The sequence below is a fragment of the Trichosurus vulpecula genome, chromosome 1 (genome assembly GCF_011100635.1).
Source record: "Trichosurus vulpecula isolate mTriVul1 chromosome 1, mTriVul1.pri, whole genome shotgun sequence".
Lineage (NCBI taxonomy): Eukaryota > Metazoa > Chordata > Mammalia > Diprotodontia > Phalangeridae > Trichosurus > Trichosurus vulpecula.
In genome coordinates, this window is record NC_050573.1 from 32,452,292 (window position 1) to 32,472,987 (window position 20,696).

Genomic DNA, 20,696 nt, shown 5'->3' on the forward strand with positions numbered 1-20,696 from the left:
CAGGACACTCCTCCCTAAGCTCCGCCTCTTGAGTCAGTTTCATTTCCCAGAGCAGGGCGGGCCAGAGTTTCTGCGGCTCCATCCTAGAATGCTTTTATTTTTAAAATAAGTTTAGTTGATGCCTTTTGTGTTTACATACTAGTTTTTTTTTTGAAGGAATAATACCACCCCACCCCACCCTCCTCACCTCCAAATGGGATTCTCTTGTAACAAAAAATGAAGTGCCTAGGCCCCTTGGTGATGTTTAAGAGACAACGGTGCAGTTGGAAGAGGTTAATTCATTGTAGTAGAGACTTGGAGATGGAGAATGTGATCTCCTCTGCACAGAGGTACCTCAGTGGCACAGTGGATACTCAGGAACACCCGAGTTCCAATCTGCCTCAGACACTAACTAACCCTGGGAAATTCACTTATCCCTGTTGGCCTCAGTTTCCTCATCTGTAAAAGGAGCTAGAGAAGGAAATGGCAAACCACTCCAGTATCCCTTCTCAAGAAAACCCCACAAGGGGTCAAGCAAGAGTTGGACATGACTGAAACACAATTGAATTATTTTCATTAATATTAATCATTCAATCCTTTCACTCTGTCCTCGAGGAAACCAAAGAGGCTGAGGAGAGATGTGCAGGAGGGTACACGAGCGGGATCAGGGCTGGGTCTTCCAATTCCTGACTGCTATGTCTTTGCAACACTCCACCAGTCTTCTCTTTCTCAGTCATTGTTACTACGAAATTATAAATACTTATTAATAATAATGATACTATCCAACATTTCTATAGTCCCTTAAGCTTTGCAAAGAATTTAAAGAATATTTTCTTACTTGATTCTCAAAACCACCATGGGAAGTAGGGGCTATTATTATCCCCGTTTCATAGATGAAGAAACTAAGGCAGGCAGAGTTGAAGTGACTTGTCAAAGGTCACACAACAAGTAACTGTATGAGTCAAAATTTGAACTCGTGTCTCCTTTGCTTCAGGTCCATCACTCTAACCATTGCACCCTCTTCTCTTTATAAATTCTTTTTCTTTTTGTGTTTGTTTTTCATATCATATTCATCTCCCCTTCTCGTCTACTTAGCGAGCCATCTCTTCTAAAAACAAAAGATAAAAAAGAAGGGAAAAAGTAGTGAAAACAATCAACACTCTGCCCCGCCACCCCACCCCATGAAAAGAAATAGGTTCATTTTTTCCATCCTTCTCTGGGTTGAAGGTACACTCATTTCCCTTAATAATATGGATTGACATGTATATAACCTGTTATGGGATTGCTTCCTGTCTCAGGGAGGAAAGGAGAGACGGAATTTGGAACTCAAAACTTTAAAAGAAAACAAATGTTAAAAATAATGGTTTTGAAATGTAGTAGGAGAATATATATATATTTTAAATACCTTTTCTGCCTGTGGGAGAGCAAGCTCCCATATGAACTACTTGGGATTCATAGGATCATAGATTTAGAGCTGAGGCCATCCAGTGCAGCCCCCTCATTTTTGATTTTTGTCTTTGTTATTCAGTCATGGGGTTTTCTTGGTAAAGATACTGAAGTGATTTCCCATTTCCTTCCCCAGCTTATTTTACAGATGAGGAAACTGAGGCAAACAGGGTGAAGTGACTTGCCCAGGGTCACACAGCTAGCAAGTGTCTGAGGCCAGACTTGGACTCACCAAGATGAGTTTTGAAGACTCCAGGCATGGCGCTCTATCCACCAGACCGTCTCTGCCACCTTGCTGCTCCATTTTACCTGCACATTAAGTGACTTGTCCAGTGTCACACAGCTATTGAGTGTCAAAGACAGAATTTGAAGCCATGTTTTCCTGTCCCAAGGCCCTATCAGCCTCTCCTAAAATTCTCCTTTCTCCCTACCCCACATTTCAGAATAAAGGGGATATGCCTATATAATATATACACATATATAGGCATATTTTATAATAAAAGTTACAAAAATCCTCATGAACTTTGACCTGGATTCCCATAATTAATTTTTTCTGTCCTAAGCAGATTATTAGAAGAAAATCAAAAACCTGTCTACACAAACTAATAAGAAGAACCCAATTTACAGTAACAAGGAACTAAAAACAAACTGGGGGGCAGCTTGGTGGCAGAGTGAATAGTGTGGTGGGCCTGGAGCCAGGAAGACCAGAGTTCAAATCCAGCCTCACACACTTACTAGTTGTGTGACTCTGGACAAGTCACTTCACCCTCTTTGCCTCTCAGATGGAGAAGGAAATGGCAAACCGTTCCAGCATGCCTTATCAAGGAAAACCCCATGAGGGGTCACAAGGAGTTGAAGAACAAATCATGGGAATGGGATGGGATGGGGAAAAATTGACATTTTTATTTCAATATAATTATTTCTTTGTAATCTATTATCACAGGTAGGGATCTTACTGAATTGTCAAAGGGGTCTATGGTACACAAAAGATTAAAAACCCTTACACTAAACCTAGTAGTCTTAAATGTCACAGGACAATGCCTCCAGGTCCTAGCATTTGTAAAACCAAGCCTTCCTTAATCAATGTTAATCAGGCATATTTTTGCTTCACACTATGTATAGCACTGAACCAATCCTATTCAATGATCCAGCTAGCATTTATTAAGCATCTATCATATGCCCAACATCGTACTAAACAGAGAGAATAAGAAAAAACAAAGCTGGCTCAGGCTTCAGTGAAATTAAATTGGCAGAGAGTGGTAGGGGTGGGTTTAGGGGAGGTGTTTTCAACATATACACAGAGATACCATTTGAAGAGAGGACCCATAGTAACCCGAAGACCAGAGGTTCTTAACCCAGGGGGCTGTGAACTTTTTAAAGCAATATTTTGATAACTGTATGTAATCTGAATACTCTGGCATCTCTGTCTTGGGGCCAAAGTAGCTCCATTCACTCTTAGGGTTCCAGGGCACCCTGAAGGGTTTGGGGGCTTTCTTCTCTACTGCCATCAGCTTGAGGCCCCACTGCCTGTTCTCCCATGGTTGGCAGCTTGTGACTGGTGCCTCATTTAACCAATTAATGTTGATTAGCTTTTACAAAAGGTTCTTGATTAAAAGATAGACAGAATAAACATACAAACATTTTCCTCAGCACCTCTGAATCATAATCTTCCCTCCACCATGTCAGTCTAGTGTGGGGAGTAGGTTCAACTTAGCTCAGTTCCTACATGCAATCTGTCCTACCCAGTTTATATCCAGAGGTTACATTCATGCTGGGGGCTTCCTTGCCTCCACCTCCACTGGGCTAGGGGCCCAAAGGTCACTCCCAGCTCTGTTCACCATAGACCTCACCCAGCGACCCTCCAGGCTCACCTGGGCTAGAGCCCTGCTTCCCTCTGCTATTTTGTGGGTTCTGCAGTTCTAGAATTTGTTCAGAGCCATTTTTATAGGTTTTTGGAGGGACTTGGTGGGGAGCTCACACAAGTCCCTGCTTTCCAGCTGCCATCTTGGCTCCGCCCCACCTATGTTATGTCATGTTAATGATAGAAAAAACACCACAGATATCCTGGGTCTATGATTTCAACTGACACTCTTAACACTTCTCCTATGTTGTTGTATTTACAACCTATTCAATTAAGAAAATTCCTTTCTCATGCTATGGTTAAACACATATGGAGACCCTAATTTTAGGTGATACAGACATCCTAAGTCTGGATTGCTCTCAGGATCTAGAAGTTCTTCCTCAACTTGGCTTATTTCTGAGCCAAAATTATTTTTTGGCTCCCATGCACATGTATGCTGCTAGCTTAAGGGAATAAACAATATAAATAAATAAATGAATGAATGAACGAATATATAAATAAATAAATATATCACCTAGCTTGCTTGCCTCTTTTGACCAAGCTTCCAGATAGACATTCTATAGTCAAAGAATTTCCTTTTTATCATGCTTGTTGTTGAGTCATTTCAGCAGTGTCTGACTCTTCCTGACCCCATTTTGGGGTTTTCTTGGTGTAATGGCAAACAAAGTGGGACTTTTTGCTGTTTTTTTCTTTTGGAGTGCTTCTCAGCACTAAAGTCCCCAAGTGCCTTTGATTGAGCCTTGCCTTTGTTTGAATCAAGAATCTTTGATTAAATCAAGAGTAGCTGATGACCTGCTCAAGTCACAAGAAATCCTAAGTCACATGAGTTTGAGCCACATAGTTGTGATGCCCTCTGATCCTGAAGAAGTATATATATGCTCTGAGGTTAGCATTTTGCTTTGAGGCTCACTCATTCTAAGAGTGTCATCTGGCCAGATGAGACTCTGGGTAGCTGTTAAGGAGCCCCCTGGCTTAAAAAACCCAAAGGTTGGTGCTTCTCTCTCTGGTAACTACATATGTATTGCTATGAACAAACAGTTAGAAGCCCTGTCTGCTGATCTGTGTTATTTGCTCTGTTTATATAATTTGTGCTTGTAATTTCTGTTTGTGTTTTCTCTGAAGCTCAAGGTGCTGAATTTTCCCCCTGAACTAAGTGAATGATATATGTATGCTTAATTAAAGTGAGTTTATGAACCCCTTAAAGTTGCTTTGCTTAGAAAAGCAGATCAAAGAAGCTGTACTAGCAGCCCTCCTGTCTGCTGGTGTTGTTGGTCTTACACTTACACAGCAGCTGCATTGTTATACTTTTATGGTATTATTGGCACCAGTTTCTCATCGACCTATGTAATGGATACAAAGATCTAGGGGCTGACAGTGAACCTTGTGGCCACTCTGGTGATGAGATGTTATGTTAAGTATTTTGCAAATGTGATGTGTTTATTTTGAGTGGATTTTGTTGTACTTAAGAAATGTTAGTACCTATTCAGATACAAGTTGCCTATGTAATGGACTTGAAAGATCTTGGGGCCAAATGTGTGATGCCAATCAGTGATTAAAAACCTATCCCACCTATTCAATAGGCCTCAGGTGGGGCTAGATAAGAGAGATCTGATTGGAGGCAGGCCTATACCCTTGTGATGCCAATCAGTGACTAAAGATCTTTCCCACCCATTCAGTAGGCCTCAGGTGGGGCTTGTTAAGGGAGGCTTGATTAGAGGAGGCCTACACTCTTCACTTATTAAATGCTAAGCCCCAGGCTTACACCCTTTGTTTAGCTGATTGGGCTTGAGGCCGTAGGTCCCTAAGAAAAGTATATATACCCAGAAGGTAGCCATTAAGGTCAGAATTCAGCCCATGGAGAAGAAGTAAGAACTCTGATACAACAGAGTTGCAGAGAGAGTGGAGAGTGGAGAATGGAGATCAGATAGCTGTGAAGACCAGAAAACTGAGGTGGGGAGAGAATGCAAGCTAGCAGACAGTTGGAATTTGTGAGTGTTTAGGGGAAGGCCCCAGTAGGAGGGAAGGTTATAGGATGACTTGGTTCTTTGCTGTAATACTGTGTCACAATTTCTTTGTTGTTACATTGAGGTGGACTTACTGGCTTTGGGATACCACTGTTGCTGTGTCAGGTTGGAGTTATTGGTTTTGGGATTTAATCCTCTGGTGTCTAAATAAATGTTATACTTCCCCTTCCTTCTACCTAGAGAAACTCTTATGATTTGTGAATCAAGCTGTACAGGTGTGTTCATGGTCATCTTTGAGCTCATGAATCTTGCCTTACTGACACACTTGGCAAAGATACTGGAGTGGTTTGCCACTTCCTTATCCAGCTCATTTCACAGATTTGGAAAAAGGCAAACAGGGTGAAGTGACTTGTCCAGGATCACCCAGCAAGTAAGTGTCTGAGGCCAAGCCCAGTGCTCTATCCACTACACCAGCTACCTTCCCTATCACGTGGTTAGCTCATCAGAATCAGTCGCAGAAGATCTACACATATCTAATCTCTCCAAGATGCTTTATCTAAATATGACCATGATTCTCCTAGAAGTAAGCTGTACTTATGGAGAGACATCATCCCAGACACTCTGTGAATGTCCTAGACCCTGACTGTATGATTTTCCATATAATTGGTTTCCTTTGAAATCCTATAGATTTTACTTTGTGTATTGAAAAGCATAATTCTAAGGAGGCTTCGCCAAACTGCCAAAGGTGTCCAGGACTCCAAAAAATTTAAGAATCTTAGACATAAACCATGATCATTTGAGGTGAGGGTGGGGTGGGGTATGAACAACTGGGAAGGTCAGAAAAAGCTGCCTGTAGGAAGAGGCAAATAAACTCATGCTTGGAGGAATCCAGAGATTCTCAGAGGGAGAAAGGGAAGGGAGTATATACCAGGCTTGTGTTTTCCTTTGTAATAATTACTTGATCCATTTTCTTCCACTATAGTCTTCTTCTAGCGCCCCATTGTGTGTGGAGGTGACCCTTGGCTCTGGAAGGTCATCCCCATGGAATCCCAGACCCGATGAATCCCTTTCACCTAGAAAGACTCCAAGTATAGAATATGGCTGGCTATCTGTTGCCCAAGGACCAGTATACCTGAGTTTGAGAGGGCATATTGCTGCAAAGTTGGCCACTAAATGATGGAGTCTTTAAATCATGATGACAGCTCTGGAGGGGTTGCTGTGGGAACCCATGGATGGGCAATCTTCACAGGTCCTTGAAGTATTTATTGAAGTAAACAACCCCATTTTATCAATAGGGAAGCTGAGACACAAGGAGGGGTATTAAGCACTTCTTATTGTTGTGAGAGGCTGCCTGCAGCTGCTCCAAACCCAGTTCCCAAGATGGCATCAATGACTGACTGGACACTATCAATGGAGAAAAAAAGTCAACTTTATTTAGTTAATACATATACAATTGGCAATACAGATCAAGGATACATGCTGATTGGCACAGCTTAGTTAGTAAGCATACAGTTGGCACATACAGATCAAAGCTACAGGCTGTGTTCCAGGAAGTGCCCAATTTCCCCTTGACACCTGCTCCTCATGGAGATGCATCTGAATCTGCAGGGCCAGTGCATAAAGGGTGAAGTATCCTCACTGGGCACCTTTTTTCATGCTGTTTGGCCTCCAGGTGCCATATTATCAGTGCAAAGATTTCATATCATGCTTGAAACAAAAACACTGTTGTATTCTAGTTGTCTACTATCTAATACTATTTCCTAGATCCCATATTAACAATCTTTTATTAATCCCTTACTATATGCCAGGCACTGTACTAAATGCTGGAAATAAAAACATGAAAGAAAAAGACAGTTTCTCATCTCATAGAGCCTACAGTCTATTAAACTGTTGGGTACTTAGTTGTTTTATTAATAAGGCTAGCATGTTATTTATAAAAGAGATCAGTGGTACTCTCAAATGCCAAAGACCCCTGATGGCAGTGGGCTCACAGTTTATATGCCCTTGGAAGGGCATATAAAGGGCATATCCTAAGGGTGGCAATCAACTCTGGATAACAATTAATGAGAATGAATATTAGAATGAAAGTGGGCTATATTACAATGAGGGTCTTGGGGGACTTGGACTTACCAGTTTCCATATCACCTGTTTGACAAAAGGAAGAATCCATATTTTCCCAGACCTGCCTGAGTAAACCCAATGAGCAGAAATCCATCCTTTACCTAAACCTAGAATTCCTTTTCCTGGGTAAGTCTTTGAGAAAGATTTCCCACACTGGTTGATTTCTGATTGAGGATGTTTCAAAGGAGAAAAACCTTTGTCCTGATTCAATAATTAGTTATTAATACAATAAAGAAATAATCATTTCTCTCAAGGGGAGCCAACATGCTAATCACTACATACAAATGAGATATAGATGGGAGAAATCAGAGGTGGCTTGAATTTCTAGCTGCACCATAGCATAGGGGTTACAGGATTAGAGCATCCCATATCCAGAGTTAGTAGAACCCCTGTTCTGTTTGGCTCAACCCAACCTAGTTCACTTATAGATATTATCCCTATAAAGACATCACTACATGTTTCTCATAAAACTATAGCACTCACTGACCCACACCTGCCTCTAATTTTCTTGGAATTAAAGAATTTGAGAGTTGGGAAGGACGTTGGTAGCCCTCTCATCCAATAGATCCTGTTCTCCCTCTGAGGTCACCAAGAGCCAGGGGGTAGGGGGAACAGACTCAGAGAATTGTGCAGTTAGACTCTTCTTGGGTAGGAGAGTTTCTTTGGAAGTAACAATAGCACAGAGGCAGTAACACAGGATCTCGAATGAAGAAGGCCTCTTATTAGTAACTGGTTCAGGGACAGCCTTTCCTTCCTTCCAGTGTCTGCTCCACCTGAAAAGAGAACACATTTACCTTGGGGAATCTATCTACCCCTGATTTGGGGATGGGAGTCACTGAGGTAATATAGGAAGAACTTCGGGCCGCTAGGTGGCAGCATAGTGCATAGAATGCTCAGCCTGGAGAGAGGAAGAGTTCAAATCTGGTCTGAAACACTTACTAGTTGGGTGACTCTGGGCAAGTCACCTTGTTGAAGTTTAGGGTGGTGGGACCCTGAAACAGTAACACACGGGTCCTGCCCAAATGAATTCAACTCAAGACTTCTTTTAGCCAAAGAAGAACAAAGTTTATTAAAGACTGGCCATATTGGGCTGACTCTTATGGAACCTGAACACTTGTAACATTTCTATTTTACAAGTGGGCTAGACTGAATCTGAGCACTTTCATCAAATAAGATGGATATTATATACAGAAAGACTGTGGGAGGGATCTAGGGGTGGCGAAGTAGTCTGGGACGTTTGGAGGAGGGGGGGTTTAGGGAGGGTCTCAATGGGAGTGCCCAGTAGCCTGGGGTGAATAAAGGTCGAATCTAGGCAGGATCTTGATGGGAATGGGGTGACCAGAGGTGGGAATCCAGGAACCAAGAGAATGGGATTTTGATAGGATCAAGGGTGGGAAGTGGCTGGTGGCAATCCAGAGGTAACAGAGATTTGGACAGAGCAATAATGAAAATTATGGTCTCAGGCAAATTCCAGATCAAGTGGGAAGATTCAAGGAGAGTTCAAGGGGGTTCCCAGAGCCTCTACCCCATCAATTTCACCCTGTTTGCCTCAGTTTACTCATCTGCAAGGTCAGCTGGAGAAGGAAGTGGCAAACAACTCCAGGATCTTTGCCAAGAAAACCCCAAAATGGGTCCTAAAGAGTCAGATATGACTGAAAATGACTCAACAGCAACACCAAAGAACCTTATGCTAGTCTAGAGAACTCCATTCTAGTCCTTGTTCTGTCACTAACTGACTTCATGACCTTACTCAACATATTTATCCTCCCTGATCCTCAGTTGCCCTATCTATCAAATGGAGATGGTATAAACTCAATACGGTGCAGCAGTGTGACTGTGGGCTATGGGATCTTCTAATGAAGTTGAGGTCACTAACAGGTCCTGAGAAGTGATCACCCCAGGGCCCACTGTGGGAGGTGGTACCCAACAGGAGTAGACTGTTCAGTTCTGGGGGACAAGACTCTCTCTCTCTCTCTCTGTCTCTGTGTGTGTGTGTGTCTCTCTCCCACTCTCTTTCCCCCCCCATATCTTTCTCTCCCCCCTCCACTCTATGTCACCTCTCAGGACTCCACTGCTTAATTAAAAGGTTTTGTTGAAAGTGGTCTTCCTTGTGGTGGACCAAAAAGGAGTGGGAGAGGGGTGTAAAGATCCTGGAGTCCAGTTTAGGGTGGAAGGTATGGAATGAAAGACATCATTAAACTTTTCCAAATCCCAAAGATCATGGGAAGTGCCAGTCTCAAGGTGGCCTGGGATGGTCAGGACCGAGCTGGAACAGTCAGGTCAGATCAAGAGTCGACCTCCAGGTTCCAACTTCAGATGACCATGAGTCTGGGGCCAGAGTAGCAGGAGGGGTGCTATACAGAGGTGAAGATAAACTGAGCACATGGGGAACCCTTATTGGGGGTATCTCACACACACACATATGCCAGAGAAAGCTGCCACTCACCGGCACATTCCATGGCTGCACACGGCTCCCATCCCAGTTTTGAAGACATGGGGCAGATGACCATCGGTAAGCTTCTTGTGCCAGCTTGTCCCAGCACCGTCGACTTTCACGACTTCCACCCCCTACATCACCAGTTGGGTCAGCCGGGTCCAGGATCACTGGCCTAAAGGGGAAGGTAGAAAGTTGAGGCCAATAAAGAGATTCCTCCCAGGCCAACAAAGCCAAGAAGACATTTGCTCCAGGCATGCCCCTCTCCAAATCCTTCAAGAAACTTAGACTATAGTATTATTAATAGTTCACATCTCCTCAATGCTTTCTACTGACAAAGCCTTTGCTTCTGGATGACCATTATTCTTCCAACAGGCCTTTTGACTTGTACCACAGAGGTGGACCAAGGCCCATAGGAGAATCTTCCCCATAGCCATACAGCTAATGAGCAGGGAGGGATCAGGGACCAGGACACAGACCACTGGGGACCAATTTCACTGGAAGATGAAAATTTCATGTAGGAAATGGTTAAGGATAAGGCTATCTTATGACAAAGTAATATCTGAGGAGAGACACACACTAATCATTGTGTAATATCTTATATATGTGTGTGGCCTGAATCCTGATAATCTTTGAAATTCACATAGAAACTCAGTGAATACCTATATAATTAGGGTGGATTAAGGACCTGAGAGAGAATTGTTAACTCAAAGGAATAAAGCTTGAATGGTGGAATTTCAGACACCAGGATAGGGAAGACATTTTGGGACGCAAGTGAGCCTTCCTAGCCTCTCTGAAGCCTTCTCATGAAGTCAATCTAACATTCTACTTATACATAGGACCATTTTATGGGCAGGCCATGAGTCAAAAGCTCAGCAGGAAGCTTAGCTTTCTGTTTCCAAGGGGGTGGCCTGAGTCAGGGCAGAAAGGTTCAGGAGACCAGAGCCATCAGCTTGGACTATTTGCTGATTTCAGGGGTGGGGTGGATCCTATCCCTGGTACCTGGGTTTTTTCAGCTGTGATTTCAGGTACTCTCCAATGATCACATTCTGAAAGTCATAGTTGATGGTCCAGTAGACCATGAGCTTTCGGTAATTCTGGATCAAGTACAGGACTGTCTGGAAGCCCTGAGCTGTGTTGAAATCAGTTTCCTTGCTCCCATGCTCCCAGGCATAGACAGTCAGGAGCTCTAACGCATACTGAGGGGGGAGCTGGTCCATTTTGTCCTTGCACTGAGAAGAAAGAAGAAATAATTGAGAATGATCACTCCCTTGAGCAAGAACCCTGGCATTCCTCCTTTCTTTCTCTCTCTCCTGACTCCCCCTACCCTGCTCATCTCTGTCATAATCATATATGCCCACATGTCTCCCCTAATAGAATCTAAGCTACTTGAAAGTAGAGATTATCTTCATTTCTTGTATTTGTATTCCCAGGGGCACACAGTAGATACCTTCTAAATTCATTTGATTAATGCAATGAAATACAATCCATATGCATGATGTGGCATCCTCTCCTGAGTCACAGGGAAGGTCAGAAGCCATCTAAGTCCAGTCCCTTCATTTTAGAGCTGAGGAAGAGGCTAGGTGACTTGCCTAAGGTCACACAGCCAGTGAGTGGCACCCATTGAGCACCCATTCTTCTCGCATTGCCCTCATGTGTTCACTTCCTGGGTAACCAAAGAAGAGTCCTACCATTTTATACCAGTGTTTCACCAATCGGATCAGACTTTTGAGCTTGGTGCAGCGCTGTTTGAGGAAGAACTTCTGGAGCTCTGTGAAGCAAGTGGAGAATTCTCCCCCATTACAGGATTCCCCCAAAAGTTTGATGTAGACCTGGGGGTTAGGTGTGAAGTCTTTGGTCACCTCGCCTGTGGGGGGCAGAAACCAACTCAATTAAACCAGTGTTTAATTAGCACCAGCTCTGTTCTGAACACCAGGAACAGGGAATTGGGGGTAGGGTGCTAGGGGTAGAGACAGGTACAATAGGCAGGTTCTGCCCACCAGGAGTTTGCTTGTAGGAAAAAAGAAGCAGACACATGAAACAGCTGACAATGCAGGACACAGAGAATAAATCCTGGAGGAACTCAAGGGAGATACATCACTATGGTCTGAGGGGATCAGTGAAGGCTTCCTAGAGCAGTAGGATCTGACCTGGGCCTTGAAGGACACGTAGACTCTGGATAAATGGAGTAGAAAGAAGGCATTTCCAAAGCGCAGCATAACCTGAGTATAGGCCTTCTCATGGGAGTGGTCACGGTTTGCTCATGGATCAGTGAGGAGTCCAACCCAATTGGAGCAGAAGAGGAACATTGGAAAAGAATCAGAGGGAAAGTAAGAGAAACCTGGGGCCCTTGTTATTGTTTTGGGATAAGTAACTACAGGTCTGGGCACACTTGCTGTTTGCTGTCTGCCAAACTCCTGGTTGTCTACTTATAACCTGTCTCTGAGAGTTTATTCTGGATCACACTCAGGTATGGCCACAGGTCTTAACATAAGGGATGTAAGACCCAGGTGTGCTGCCTAGGTGTGCCCTTGGGTGAGAAGGAACCAGCATACCCCCATGAGTGCAGAAGCAGTGGGGCAGGGATGCTACTAGCTGTGGGCACTTACAGGAGGGCAGATTTCTGAGCTTTGGTTCTAGGCCAGAAAGGGAGAACTGAAGGAGGTTCTGATGCCAGAGGCATCATCCTCCATGCCCCAGCACTAGAGGTGATTACAATAATAAGCTGCTACAAATAAAAAAAATGAGCAGGCAAAGGAGAAAGAACCCAACTATAGAAAGTTACAATGGGAATAGAGAAGACCAGGGTTCATCTTCAGAGGATGATACTGAAGCAAAAAAAAGCCTCTCCTACCCCAAAGATTAATGTCAAATCATCACCCGCCCAAAAAGAATTCATAGAATTTTTAAAAACCTTTATATATCAAATGAGAGGTCAAAGAAATTTAAAACAAAAATAATCAAAGAAAAACAAGATTATGAAAAGAAAGTTAACCAACCAGTAAAGGAGACCCAGAATCTCAAAGAAGAAAACCACTCCTTAAAAATTAGCATTGGGTAAGATGTAGCCAGTGAAGTTATAAGAGACCAAGAAATAATAAAACAAAACATAAGGAATTAAAAATAGAAGAGAATGTGAAATATCTCATAAGAAAAACAACTGATCTGGAAAACAGATCAAGAAGAGAAAACATAAGAATCATCAGACGACCTGAAAACTCTGAACAAAAAAAATCATCTTGATACAATAATCCAAGAAATAATTAAAGAAAATTGTCCAGAAGTGTTAGAACAAGAGGGGAAAGTAGAAATAGGAATATATCCACCAATCATCACCTGAAAGAAATTCTATAAGGAAAACATTAGGAATATAATAGTTAAATTCCTAAACCCTCAGCTCAAGGGAAAATATTATGAGCAACAAGAAAAAAACAATTGAAATATGGTGGAGCCCCAATTCAAATCACACAAGACATAGCAGTGGTGACACTAAAAGACCACAGGTCTTGGAACACTACATATTTAAAAGCAAAAGAACAGGAGTTGTGACTGAAAATACAAAAGCAAAGTTAAGCATAGTCCTGAATGGAAAAAAGAAGATATTCGATGAATTGCCAGCCTTTCAGGATTTCATTGTAAAAAACCCTGAACTTAATAGAAAATTTGACATTGAAGAACCAAGAGAAATATAAGGTACTGTGTTGGCAGTTAAGATGGGCTCTTAGCACTTAGTTCAACCAAGTGTCCTTGAAGAGTTTGGCCTTTATTTCCTTGATTAAATTAGGAGTCCTTGATGACCTCCTTGCCTCAAGGGAAAGCCTAGTTTATATTGGTTTGAGTGACATGTTTGTGACATCAGAGACTTTTAGACCACGTGGGTTTAAGTAGCCTCTTTGTGACAATTTTAGGTCATGTGGGTGAGTTGTATGTGTGATTCACCCTTGACCCTGAAAAAAGATATAAAACCAGGGGTTGGCTTTCCTTTTCCAGAGCTCTGACCCACAGCCATGGTGGCACGTGTGACTCCGGATCAGCCCTTGTTATGAGCTCCCGGGCTGAACTTAGATGTTGGTAACCAGGAGTTGTATTTGGTCTGTCTATCGATGTCTGTCATTTGTTTGTATTTGCTCTGAAGTCCAGGATGCTGGCTTTTTCCCCTGAACTAAGTGAATGGTATTTGTATGCTGAATTAAAGTAAGCTTGTTAGCCCCTTAACGTTGCTTTCCTTAGTAAAGCAGATCAAAAGAATCTGGGCTTGCAGCATTCTGTGAGCTGGTTGTTGTTGGTTTTACACCCCCCACAGCAGCTGTTAGCCAGATTGTTGAAACAGGTACACATCAGAGACTAAAGGGACTCTTGTAAGGGACTGACTATGTATATTTTACATGAGAAAATGTGCAATGTATGTCTAAGATTGTTCTTAATAATTGGGTAGTTCAAAAGAAAGATTGTGATAGACCTGAGTACGATGTGATTCTAAAAAGTAAAACCATTTAGGAAAAAGTAAGAGTAATTATCTTATACAAATGATGTGGGACAGGAAGAACTGACACTGAGGAATTAGATGGGGGAGGAGGGCCAGTAGTTCTAGAACAGTACTCTCAGCAGGAATGGGTTAAGAAGTGAACAATACACACACATATTTATAGAAGGGCATAAAAGTCTTCTAAATTCAGAAAGAACTAAAAGGCCAATGGTTAAGGAGGGGGGAAGGATTTTTAGAGGGAACTCTACTTACTACGTCAGGTCTGAATTAAAGACAGGACAATATATACATTTAGAAGAGAATAAAAGCCTTCTAAATTTATAAAGAAATAAGAGGGTGAGGGAATTGGATGGGGGTGGGGGTAGAAGGGTGTCTAGATTAATGGGAATGGGATAAAGAGGGAATAACATATATATATTTGGAGGGCTATAACTGTCTTCTAAATTCAGATAGAAATAGAAGGGTAAGGGCCATGGGGGAGAGGGTAAGGGAGGTATCAGGAGGGAAAAGAAATAAGATACACAGAAACCTAGAATAAAGATCAGGAGTAGAATTTACTAGGGTAACAAAAATGTTGGGTAGTAACCATGAAGAGAGGACAAACAAATATAGTAGTCTTACATAGCTGCATATGAATGTATAGGCCTATGAGCATGAATATAGATATCTAAGCATATATATGTAAGTGTATGTATGTATGTATATATATGTATATCTTTACATGTATGTGTGTGTGTGTGTCCATGTTTAATTGTAATCTCCTTAGGGGAGGAAGGGAAGGAAGGGGGAAAAAAGAACAAAGTAGAAAGTGCACAGCGGAGAACAAAAGAAAACCTCCAGGGAAGCAAAGAAACAATATTCACTTCAGAACACAATGTGTAGCATTTATTTTATAAGCCTTCTTGGAATGGAAATTCCTTGCTGTATATTTTGAATCCTCTCTTAGGCTCTACTGTGTACATAGCAATGCTTTTTATTTTCTTATTTTGTATTTAACTTGTAGTATTTACATTTATAATGTTTCTGTTTCTTTTCTCATTGTATAGTTAAGTTTCATATTTAAGTTTAAAATAAATTAAGAAAAAAAGGTTAAAAGAGAGAGAGAGAGAGATCATCTAGTCTGGGGGTTCATAACCTGGGGTCTGCAAAGGTTAAAAAAATTTTTTTAAAAGACCTAATTCAATCTAATTTGTCTTCTAATTTTATTTTACACATTAGGAAACATTATTCTGAGAAGGGGTCCCTAAGCTTCACCAGACTACTTCTCCCTCTCAATTATTTCCAGTTTATCCTGTCTATAGCTTGTTTCTACATAGTTGCTTGAATGTGGTCTTCCCCATTAGACTATGGGCTTCTTGACACCTGGGGCTGTCTTTGACCCTTCTTTGTATCCTCAATGGTTAATACAGTGGTAGGCTCATAGGAGGTGCTAAATAAATGTATATTGATTGGCTGACTGACTAGACTTATAAAGGGATCCAGCATACACAAAACAAACAATAAAGAAACTTTATGTGCAAGCACTTTACAAATGTTATCTCATGTGAGGCCCATAACCAGCCTAGGGAGCAGGTGCTGTTTTACAAATGAGTAAACAGAAGCAAACCAAGGTTAAGTGACTTGCCCAGGGTCACACAGCTAGCAAGTGTCTGAGGCAAGATTTGAACTCAGGTCTTCCTGACTGCAGGCTCAGTGTTCTATCCACCGTACCACCTAGCTGCCTGTCAAGAACCCTTAATTTAGACCAACCCCCCGGAGTCGGAGAAAGGCAGGGACTTGCCTGAGATCACAGTAAATGACAGAGCTGGGATTTGAAGAACTGTTTTCTGAGGCTGAATCCAGGGATCTCTTCCCAATTCCACCCTCCTCCTGCCCACCCTACCCCCCCAGGAAGGAGTAACAGAGATTCTGTAACACCTGGGTTTGTGGGTCAAGGTGGGAAGCTTCACTGTGGGAAATCAGCTGAGGCTGGGGCTGAGAGGAGCGGCCTGGGCAGGGTCTGTTCCTCCACCCAGAAACCAGGTTGGGGGCTTCTCACCTAGAACATCAAAGGCTGGAAGCACATCAAAGTCTACCCAATGATCGATCTTTTTCGATTTCATCCTGAAGCTGAGCCCTCGAGGGTTATCCCGCCTGTTGACTTCAATTTTTACTTTAAACATTCTATCTTGGTCACGTTCACATTCTTCCAAACGTTTCTTGATTTCCCCAATGAACTCTTTTCGGCGATTTATCTGGTCCTGATAGCTTTTGAAATCGCTGAGAAATACTATCAGGTCTGCGTCGGAGCAGCCTCTCAAGGCTGTGCCTTTGCCAGAAGAACCTCCCTGAATGGAGTAGAAACTGAGATTATCCCTTAAGGAAGAGCCCCTCGGCCAGAAGAAGGGAGGAGGGGACGTGGAAAACCAACTGGTCCCGCCCTGAACATCCCTCTGCTCTGCTCATCCCCATGTTCCAAATCTGGCTCCCGAGGACCCTCCCCCTACCTGGGGCTTCTCTCTTTCCCGAACCTTCTCCCCCTGCAGGTAAAGAAACCAGCCCGAGGCTCACCTTTACAACCTTGGTCACCCGAACTGACTTCCCTGTGTCTCGGAAACACCTGTTCTTTAGGAAAGAGGAGATCGTGTCGACGGCACTTCGCACCTCTGTCCGGAAAGTGGTGTCAGGCAAGAGATACATCTCAATGTACCTGTCCAAGTCCCTGGCCGGAGTGTTCCAGAGACTCATAGTGTCCCAAGCCTGTACTGAGAAAGTGAGGAAAGCGAGAGCTCAGTGCCCAGCTGGCTGGGAGCAGCTCTGTCCCTAGGTCTATGGCTTCGTTCCCTCCCACCAGGACACTCCTCCCTAAGCTCCGCCTCTTAAGTCAGTTTCATTTCCCAGAGCAGGGCGGGCCAGGGTTTCTGCTGCTCCACCCTAGACTGCTTCTATTTTGAAAATAAGTTTAGTTGATGCCTTTTGTGTTTGCATGCTGGTTTTTTTTTTTTTTAAGGAATAATACTACCCCACCCCACCCTCCTCACTTCCAAATGGGATTCTCTTGTAATAAGGAAAAATGAAGTGCCTAGGTCCCTTGGTGATGTTTAAGAGACAACGGTGCAGTTGGAAGAGGTTAATTCATGGTAGTAGAGACTTGGAGATGGAGAATGTGACCTCCTCTGCACAGAGGTACCTCAGTGGCACAGTGGATACTCAGGAACACCTGAGCTCCAATCTGCCTCAGACACTTATTACCTGTAACCCTGGGGAAGCCATTTAACCTCTGTCTGTTTCAGTTTCCTCATCTGTAAAAGGAACTGGAGAAGGAAATAGCAAACCACTCCAGTGGTTTCTCAAGAAAACCCCACAAGCGGTCAACAAAGAGTCAGACATGACTGAAAAACAACTCAATTATTTTCATTAATATTAGTTATTCAGTCCCTTCACTTTGTCATTAAGAAAACCAAAGAGGCTGAAGAGAGCTTTGCAGGAGGTTACAATAGCAAGATCTTCCAGTTCCTGGCCGTTGTGTCTCTATGACACCCCACTGGTCTTTCTATGAAATTATCAATACTTATTAATACTAATGATGATATCCAGCATTTTTATAGTGCTCTAAGGTTTGCAGAGCATTTTAAGAATATTGTCTCATTTGGGTCTCAAAACCACCCCGGGAGGTAACAGCTATTATTATCCCCATTTCATGGATAAGAAACTAAGGCAGGCAGAGATGAAATGACTTGTCAAAAGTCACACAGCAAGTAACTGAATCAAGATTTGAACTCTTCTCTTCTTTGCTTCAGGTCCATCATTCTAACCACCGTAGCATGTTTTCTTTGCAAAAATTTTTTTCTTTATGTGTTTTGTTTTTATATAGAATTCATCTCCCCTTCTTGCCTACTTAGTGAGCCATCCCTTTTAAAAAGAAAAGATAAAAAAAAGAAGGAAAAAAGCAGTGAAAACAATCAACAAACCCCTACCGCCATGAAAGAATAAAGGTTCATTTTTTCCCATCCTTGTCTGGGTCCAAGCTACAATTATTTCCCTTAATAATATGGCTTGTACATATATAAGCTATGGGATTGCTTCCTGTCTTAGGAAGGGGGAAGGGAAGGGAGGAAAGGAGAGACAGAATTTGGAACTCAAGACTTTAAAAGAAAACAAATGTTAAAAAAATTGTTTTGACATGTAGTAGGGGAAAATATATATGTATTATGTATGTATACATATATATATATAATATACATATATGTTTATGGGATGTAGGTGGTGTGTTCAGGGAGGACTGGTGGTGCTGGAGGAAAGGGCTGCCGAGCCCTTTTCAAGGCTGCTTTCCACCTTTGGTGTCCATCTTTTCCACCCAACTCTCACCTGTGGCTCCAAGAGCCATAGTATGCACAGTGGCCACACCCTGATAAACCATTTTGGCTGACGGTCCAAACCAGGTTGAGGGTAACCAAGAGGTCTCAAACCCATTGGTGAATAAGGGGGGTGTCTACCCCAACCGTGTGAAGAGTTTTCCTGGTGGAATGGTTGAATGAGAACAATTTGTTCCAACGGCCATGAAGGCAGCTGAAATAGGCACTATGGAGTACTTAGAGCTTGGTTAGACATGGAAGACACCAAGGTCATCCACTGCATCCTGAGCCATCACCAGTTGTCTTGACTCTGTTCTGCCACTGGACTGTGATGACTCTAGATGAAAGGGTGAAGCCAACAACTTCATGCAACTCTGACTCACTGAAATCCAATTTATGCAAGAATCAGAAGACATCACCCAAAGCATTGTATTCAGCCACATTTGGATACACTGAAACTTGACTCTAGCAGAGTGATGTCACTTTGGTCCTCTTTGAGAATGAAGGACAACAGTCAACCAATATATACTACATTTCCCCATGTATGAGACGCACCTTAATTTTGGGGCCCGAAATTTGAAAAAAAGTATTACATAAAGTTATTGAACTCAAGTTTTATTCATCTGCTCATAAGCTCTCAGGCATCTTTTGGCAAGTCCGGTGTGTGTACACATGCTTAGTCCATTCTGTTTCATGACCCTGAAGCACCAATTGTGGCCTCCTTTGAAATCAATAACTTCTTTTTCATTAGCAATTCTTCTTGCCTCATGCTGACCCATCTTTGTGGACACAGGAATTCAAATTGCCCTTTGCCCTTCCATCCATATCTTCAATTTCCTTTCTAAATCAGGCCATTTTGCTGACTTGCCTCTCATGGCCTTCTTCTGCCATGGCATTTTCAGAAGGGTTTCTTCTTCCTGTAGCCAGTGTCGGATTGTTTTCTCAGTTGGAGGAGGACCAAACTTAGGTTCAGCAACACGATTTCCATTCAGTTTTGCAAACTGGATCACTTTTAACTTGACTTCAGCAGTGTACGAAAATCTTTTCTGAGCCATTTCTGGGCAAAACATGGCAAAACATAACCTAATATACCAGTAACAAATGCAAAACAATGAGCGCAAAAACAAGTGTGAAAAAGCAGGAAATGAAAGTAAAAAAATCTACAACAATGAGCACAAAGACAACAAGTGCAAAAAAGAGGGAAATGCAAGTAAAAAAATCTATAACCACTGTATAAGACACACCCAGTTTTTAGACCCCAAATTTTTCTGGAAAGGGTGCATCTTATACATGGGGAAATATGGTATATATATATACATATATATATATATATATACATATACATATACATATATACATGAATGTACATATAATTATACAATGCATACATTCACATATACACATTTACATATATGCATACACACACATACACACACACACACACACATATACATCCCACCTGTGGGAAATCCCATATGCACTACTTAGGATTCATAGGATCATAGATTTAGAGGTGAAAGTGACTTTCAGAAGCCATCCAGTACAACCCCCTCGTTTTAGATTTTTGTCTTTGTTATTCAGTCATGGGGTTTTCTTGGTAAAGATACTGAAGTGATTTCCCATTTCCTTCTCCAGCTTATTTTACAGATGAGGAAACTGAGGCAAACAGGGTGAAGTGACTTGCCCAGGGTCACACAGCTAGCAAGTGTCTGAGGCCAGACTTGGACTCACCAAGATGAGTTTTGCAGACTCCAGGCATGGTGCTCTATCCACCAGACTGCCTCTGCCACCTTGCTGCTCCATTTTTCCTGCACATTAAGTGACTTGTCCAGTGCCACACAGCTATCGAGTGTCAAAGACAGAATTTGAAGCCATGTTTTCCTGTCCCAAGGCCCTATCAGCCTCTCCTAAAATTCTCCTTTCTCTCTACCCCACATTTCAGAATACAGGGGATATGCCTATGTCATATATACACATATATAGGCATATTTTATAATAAAAGTTACAAGAATCCTCATGAACTTTGACCTGGATTCCCATGATTAATTTTTTCTGTCCTAAGCAGATTATT

General features: G+C 42.4%; 1 protein-coding gene across 1 annotated transcript; it reads right to left on the minus strand.

Moving 5' to 3' along the window:
• Positions 1 to 6,661: 6,661 nt before the first annotated feature.
• LOC118848211 (2'-5'-oligoadenylate synthase 1-like) lies at positions 6,662 to 17,095 on the minus strand. Its single transcript, XM_036757033.1, has 6 exons — positions 16,842 to 17,095; positions 16,330 to 16,618; positions 11,497 to 11,672; positions 10,808 to 11,037; positions 9,818 to 9,980; positions 6,662 to 8,144 (listed from the first exon to the last, which is right to left on the minus strand). The coding sequence occupies exons 1-6, from the start codon at positions 17,016 to 17,018 to the stop codon at positions 8,106 to 8,108; spliced, it is 1,074 nt and encodes a 357-aa protein (XP_036612928.1). The 5' UTR covers positions 17,019 to 17,095; the 3' UTR covers positions 6,662 to 8,105.
• Between the last annotated feature and the right edge of the window lie 3,601 nt (positions 17,096 to 20,696).

Excerpts from the sequence above, each read along its gene's own strand:
- LOC118848211 (XM_036757033.1), bottom strand. The coding sequence starts at position 17,018 with ATGAGTCTCTGGAACACTCCGGCCAGGGACTTGGACAGGTACATTGAG. Across the intron at positions 16,619-16,841 it reads GGGTGACCAAGGTTGTAAAG|GGAGGTTCTTCTGGCAAAGG; the intron begins GTGAGCCTCGGG and ends TACTCCATTCAG. Across the intron at positions 8,145-9,817 it reads TGCAGCCATGGAATGTGCCG|GTGGAGCAGACACTGGAAGG; the intron begins GTGAGTGGCAGC and ends TTCTCTTTTCAG.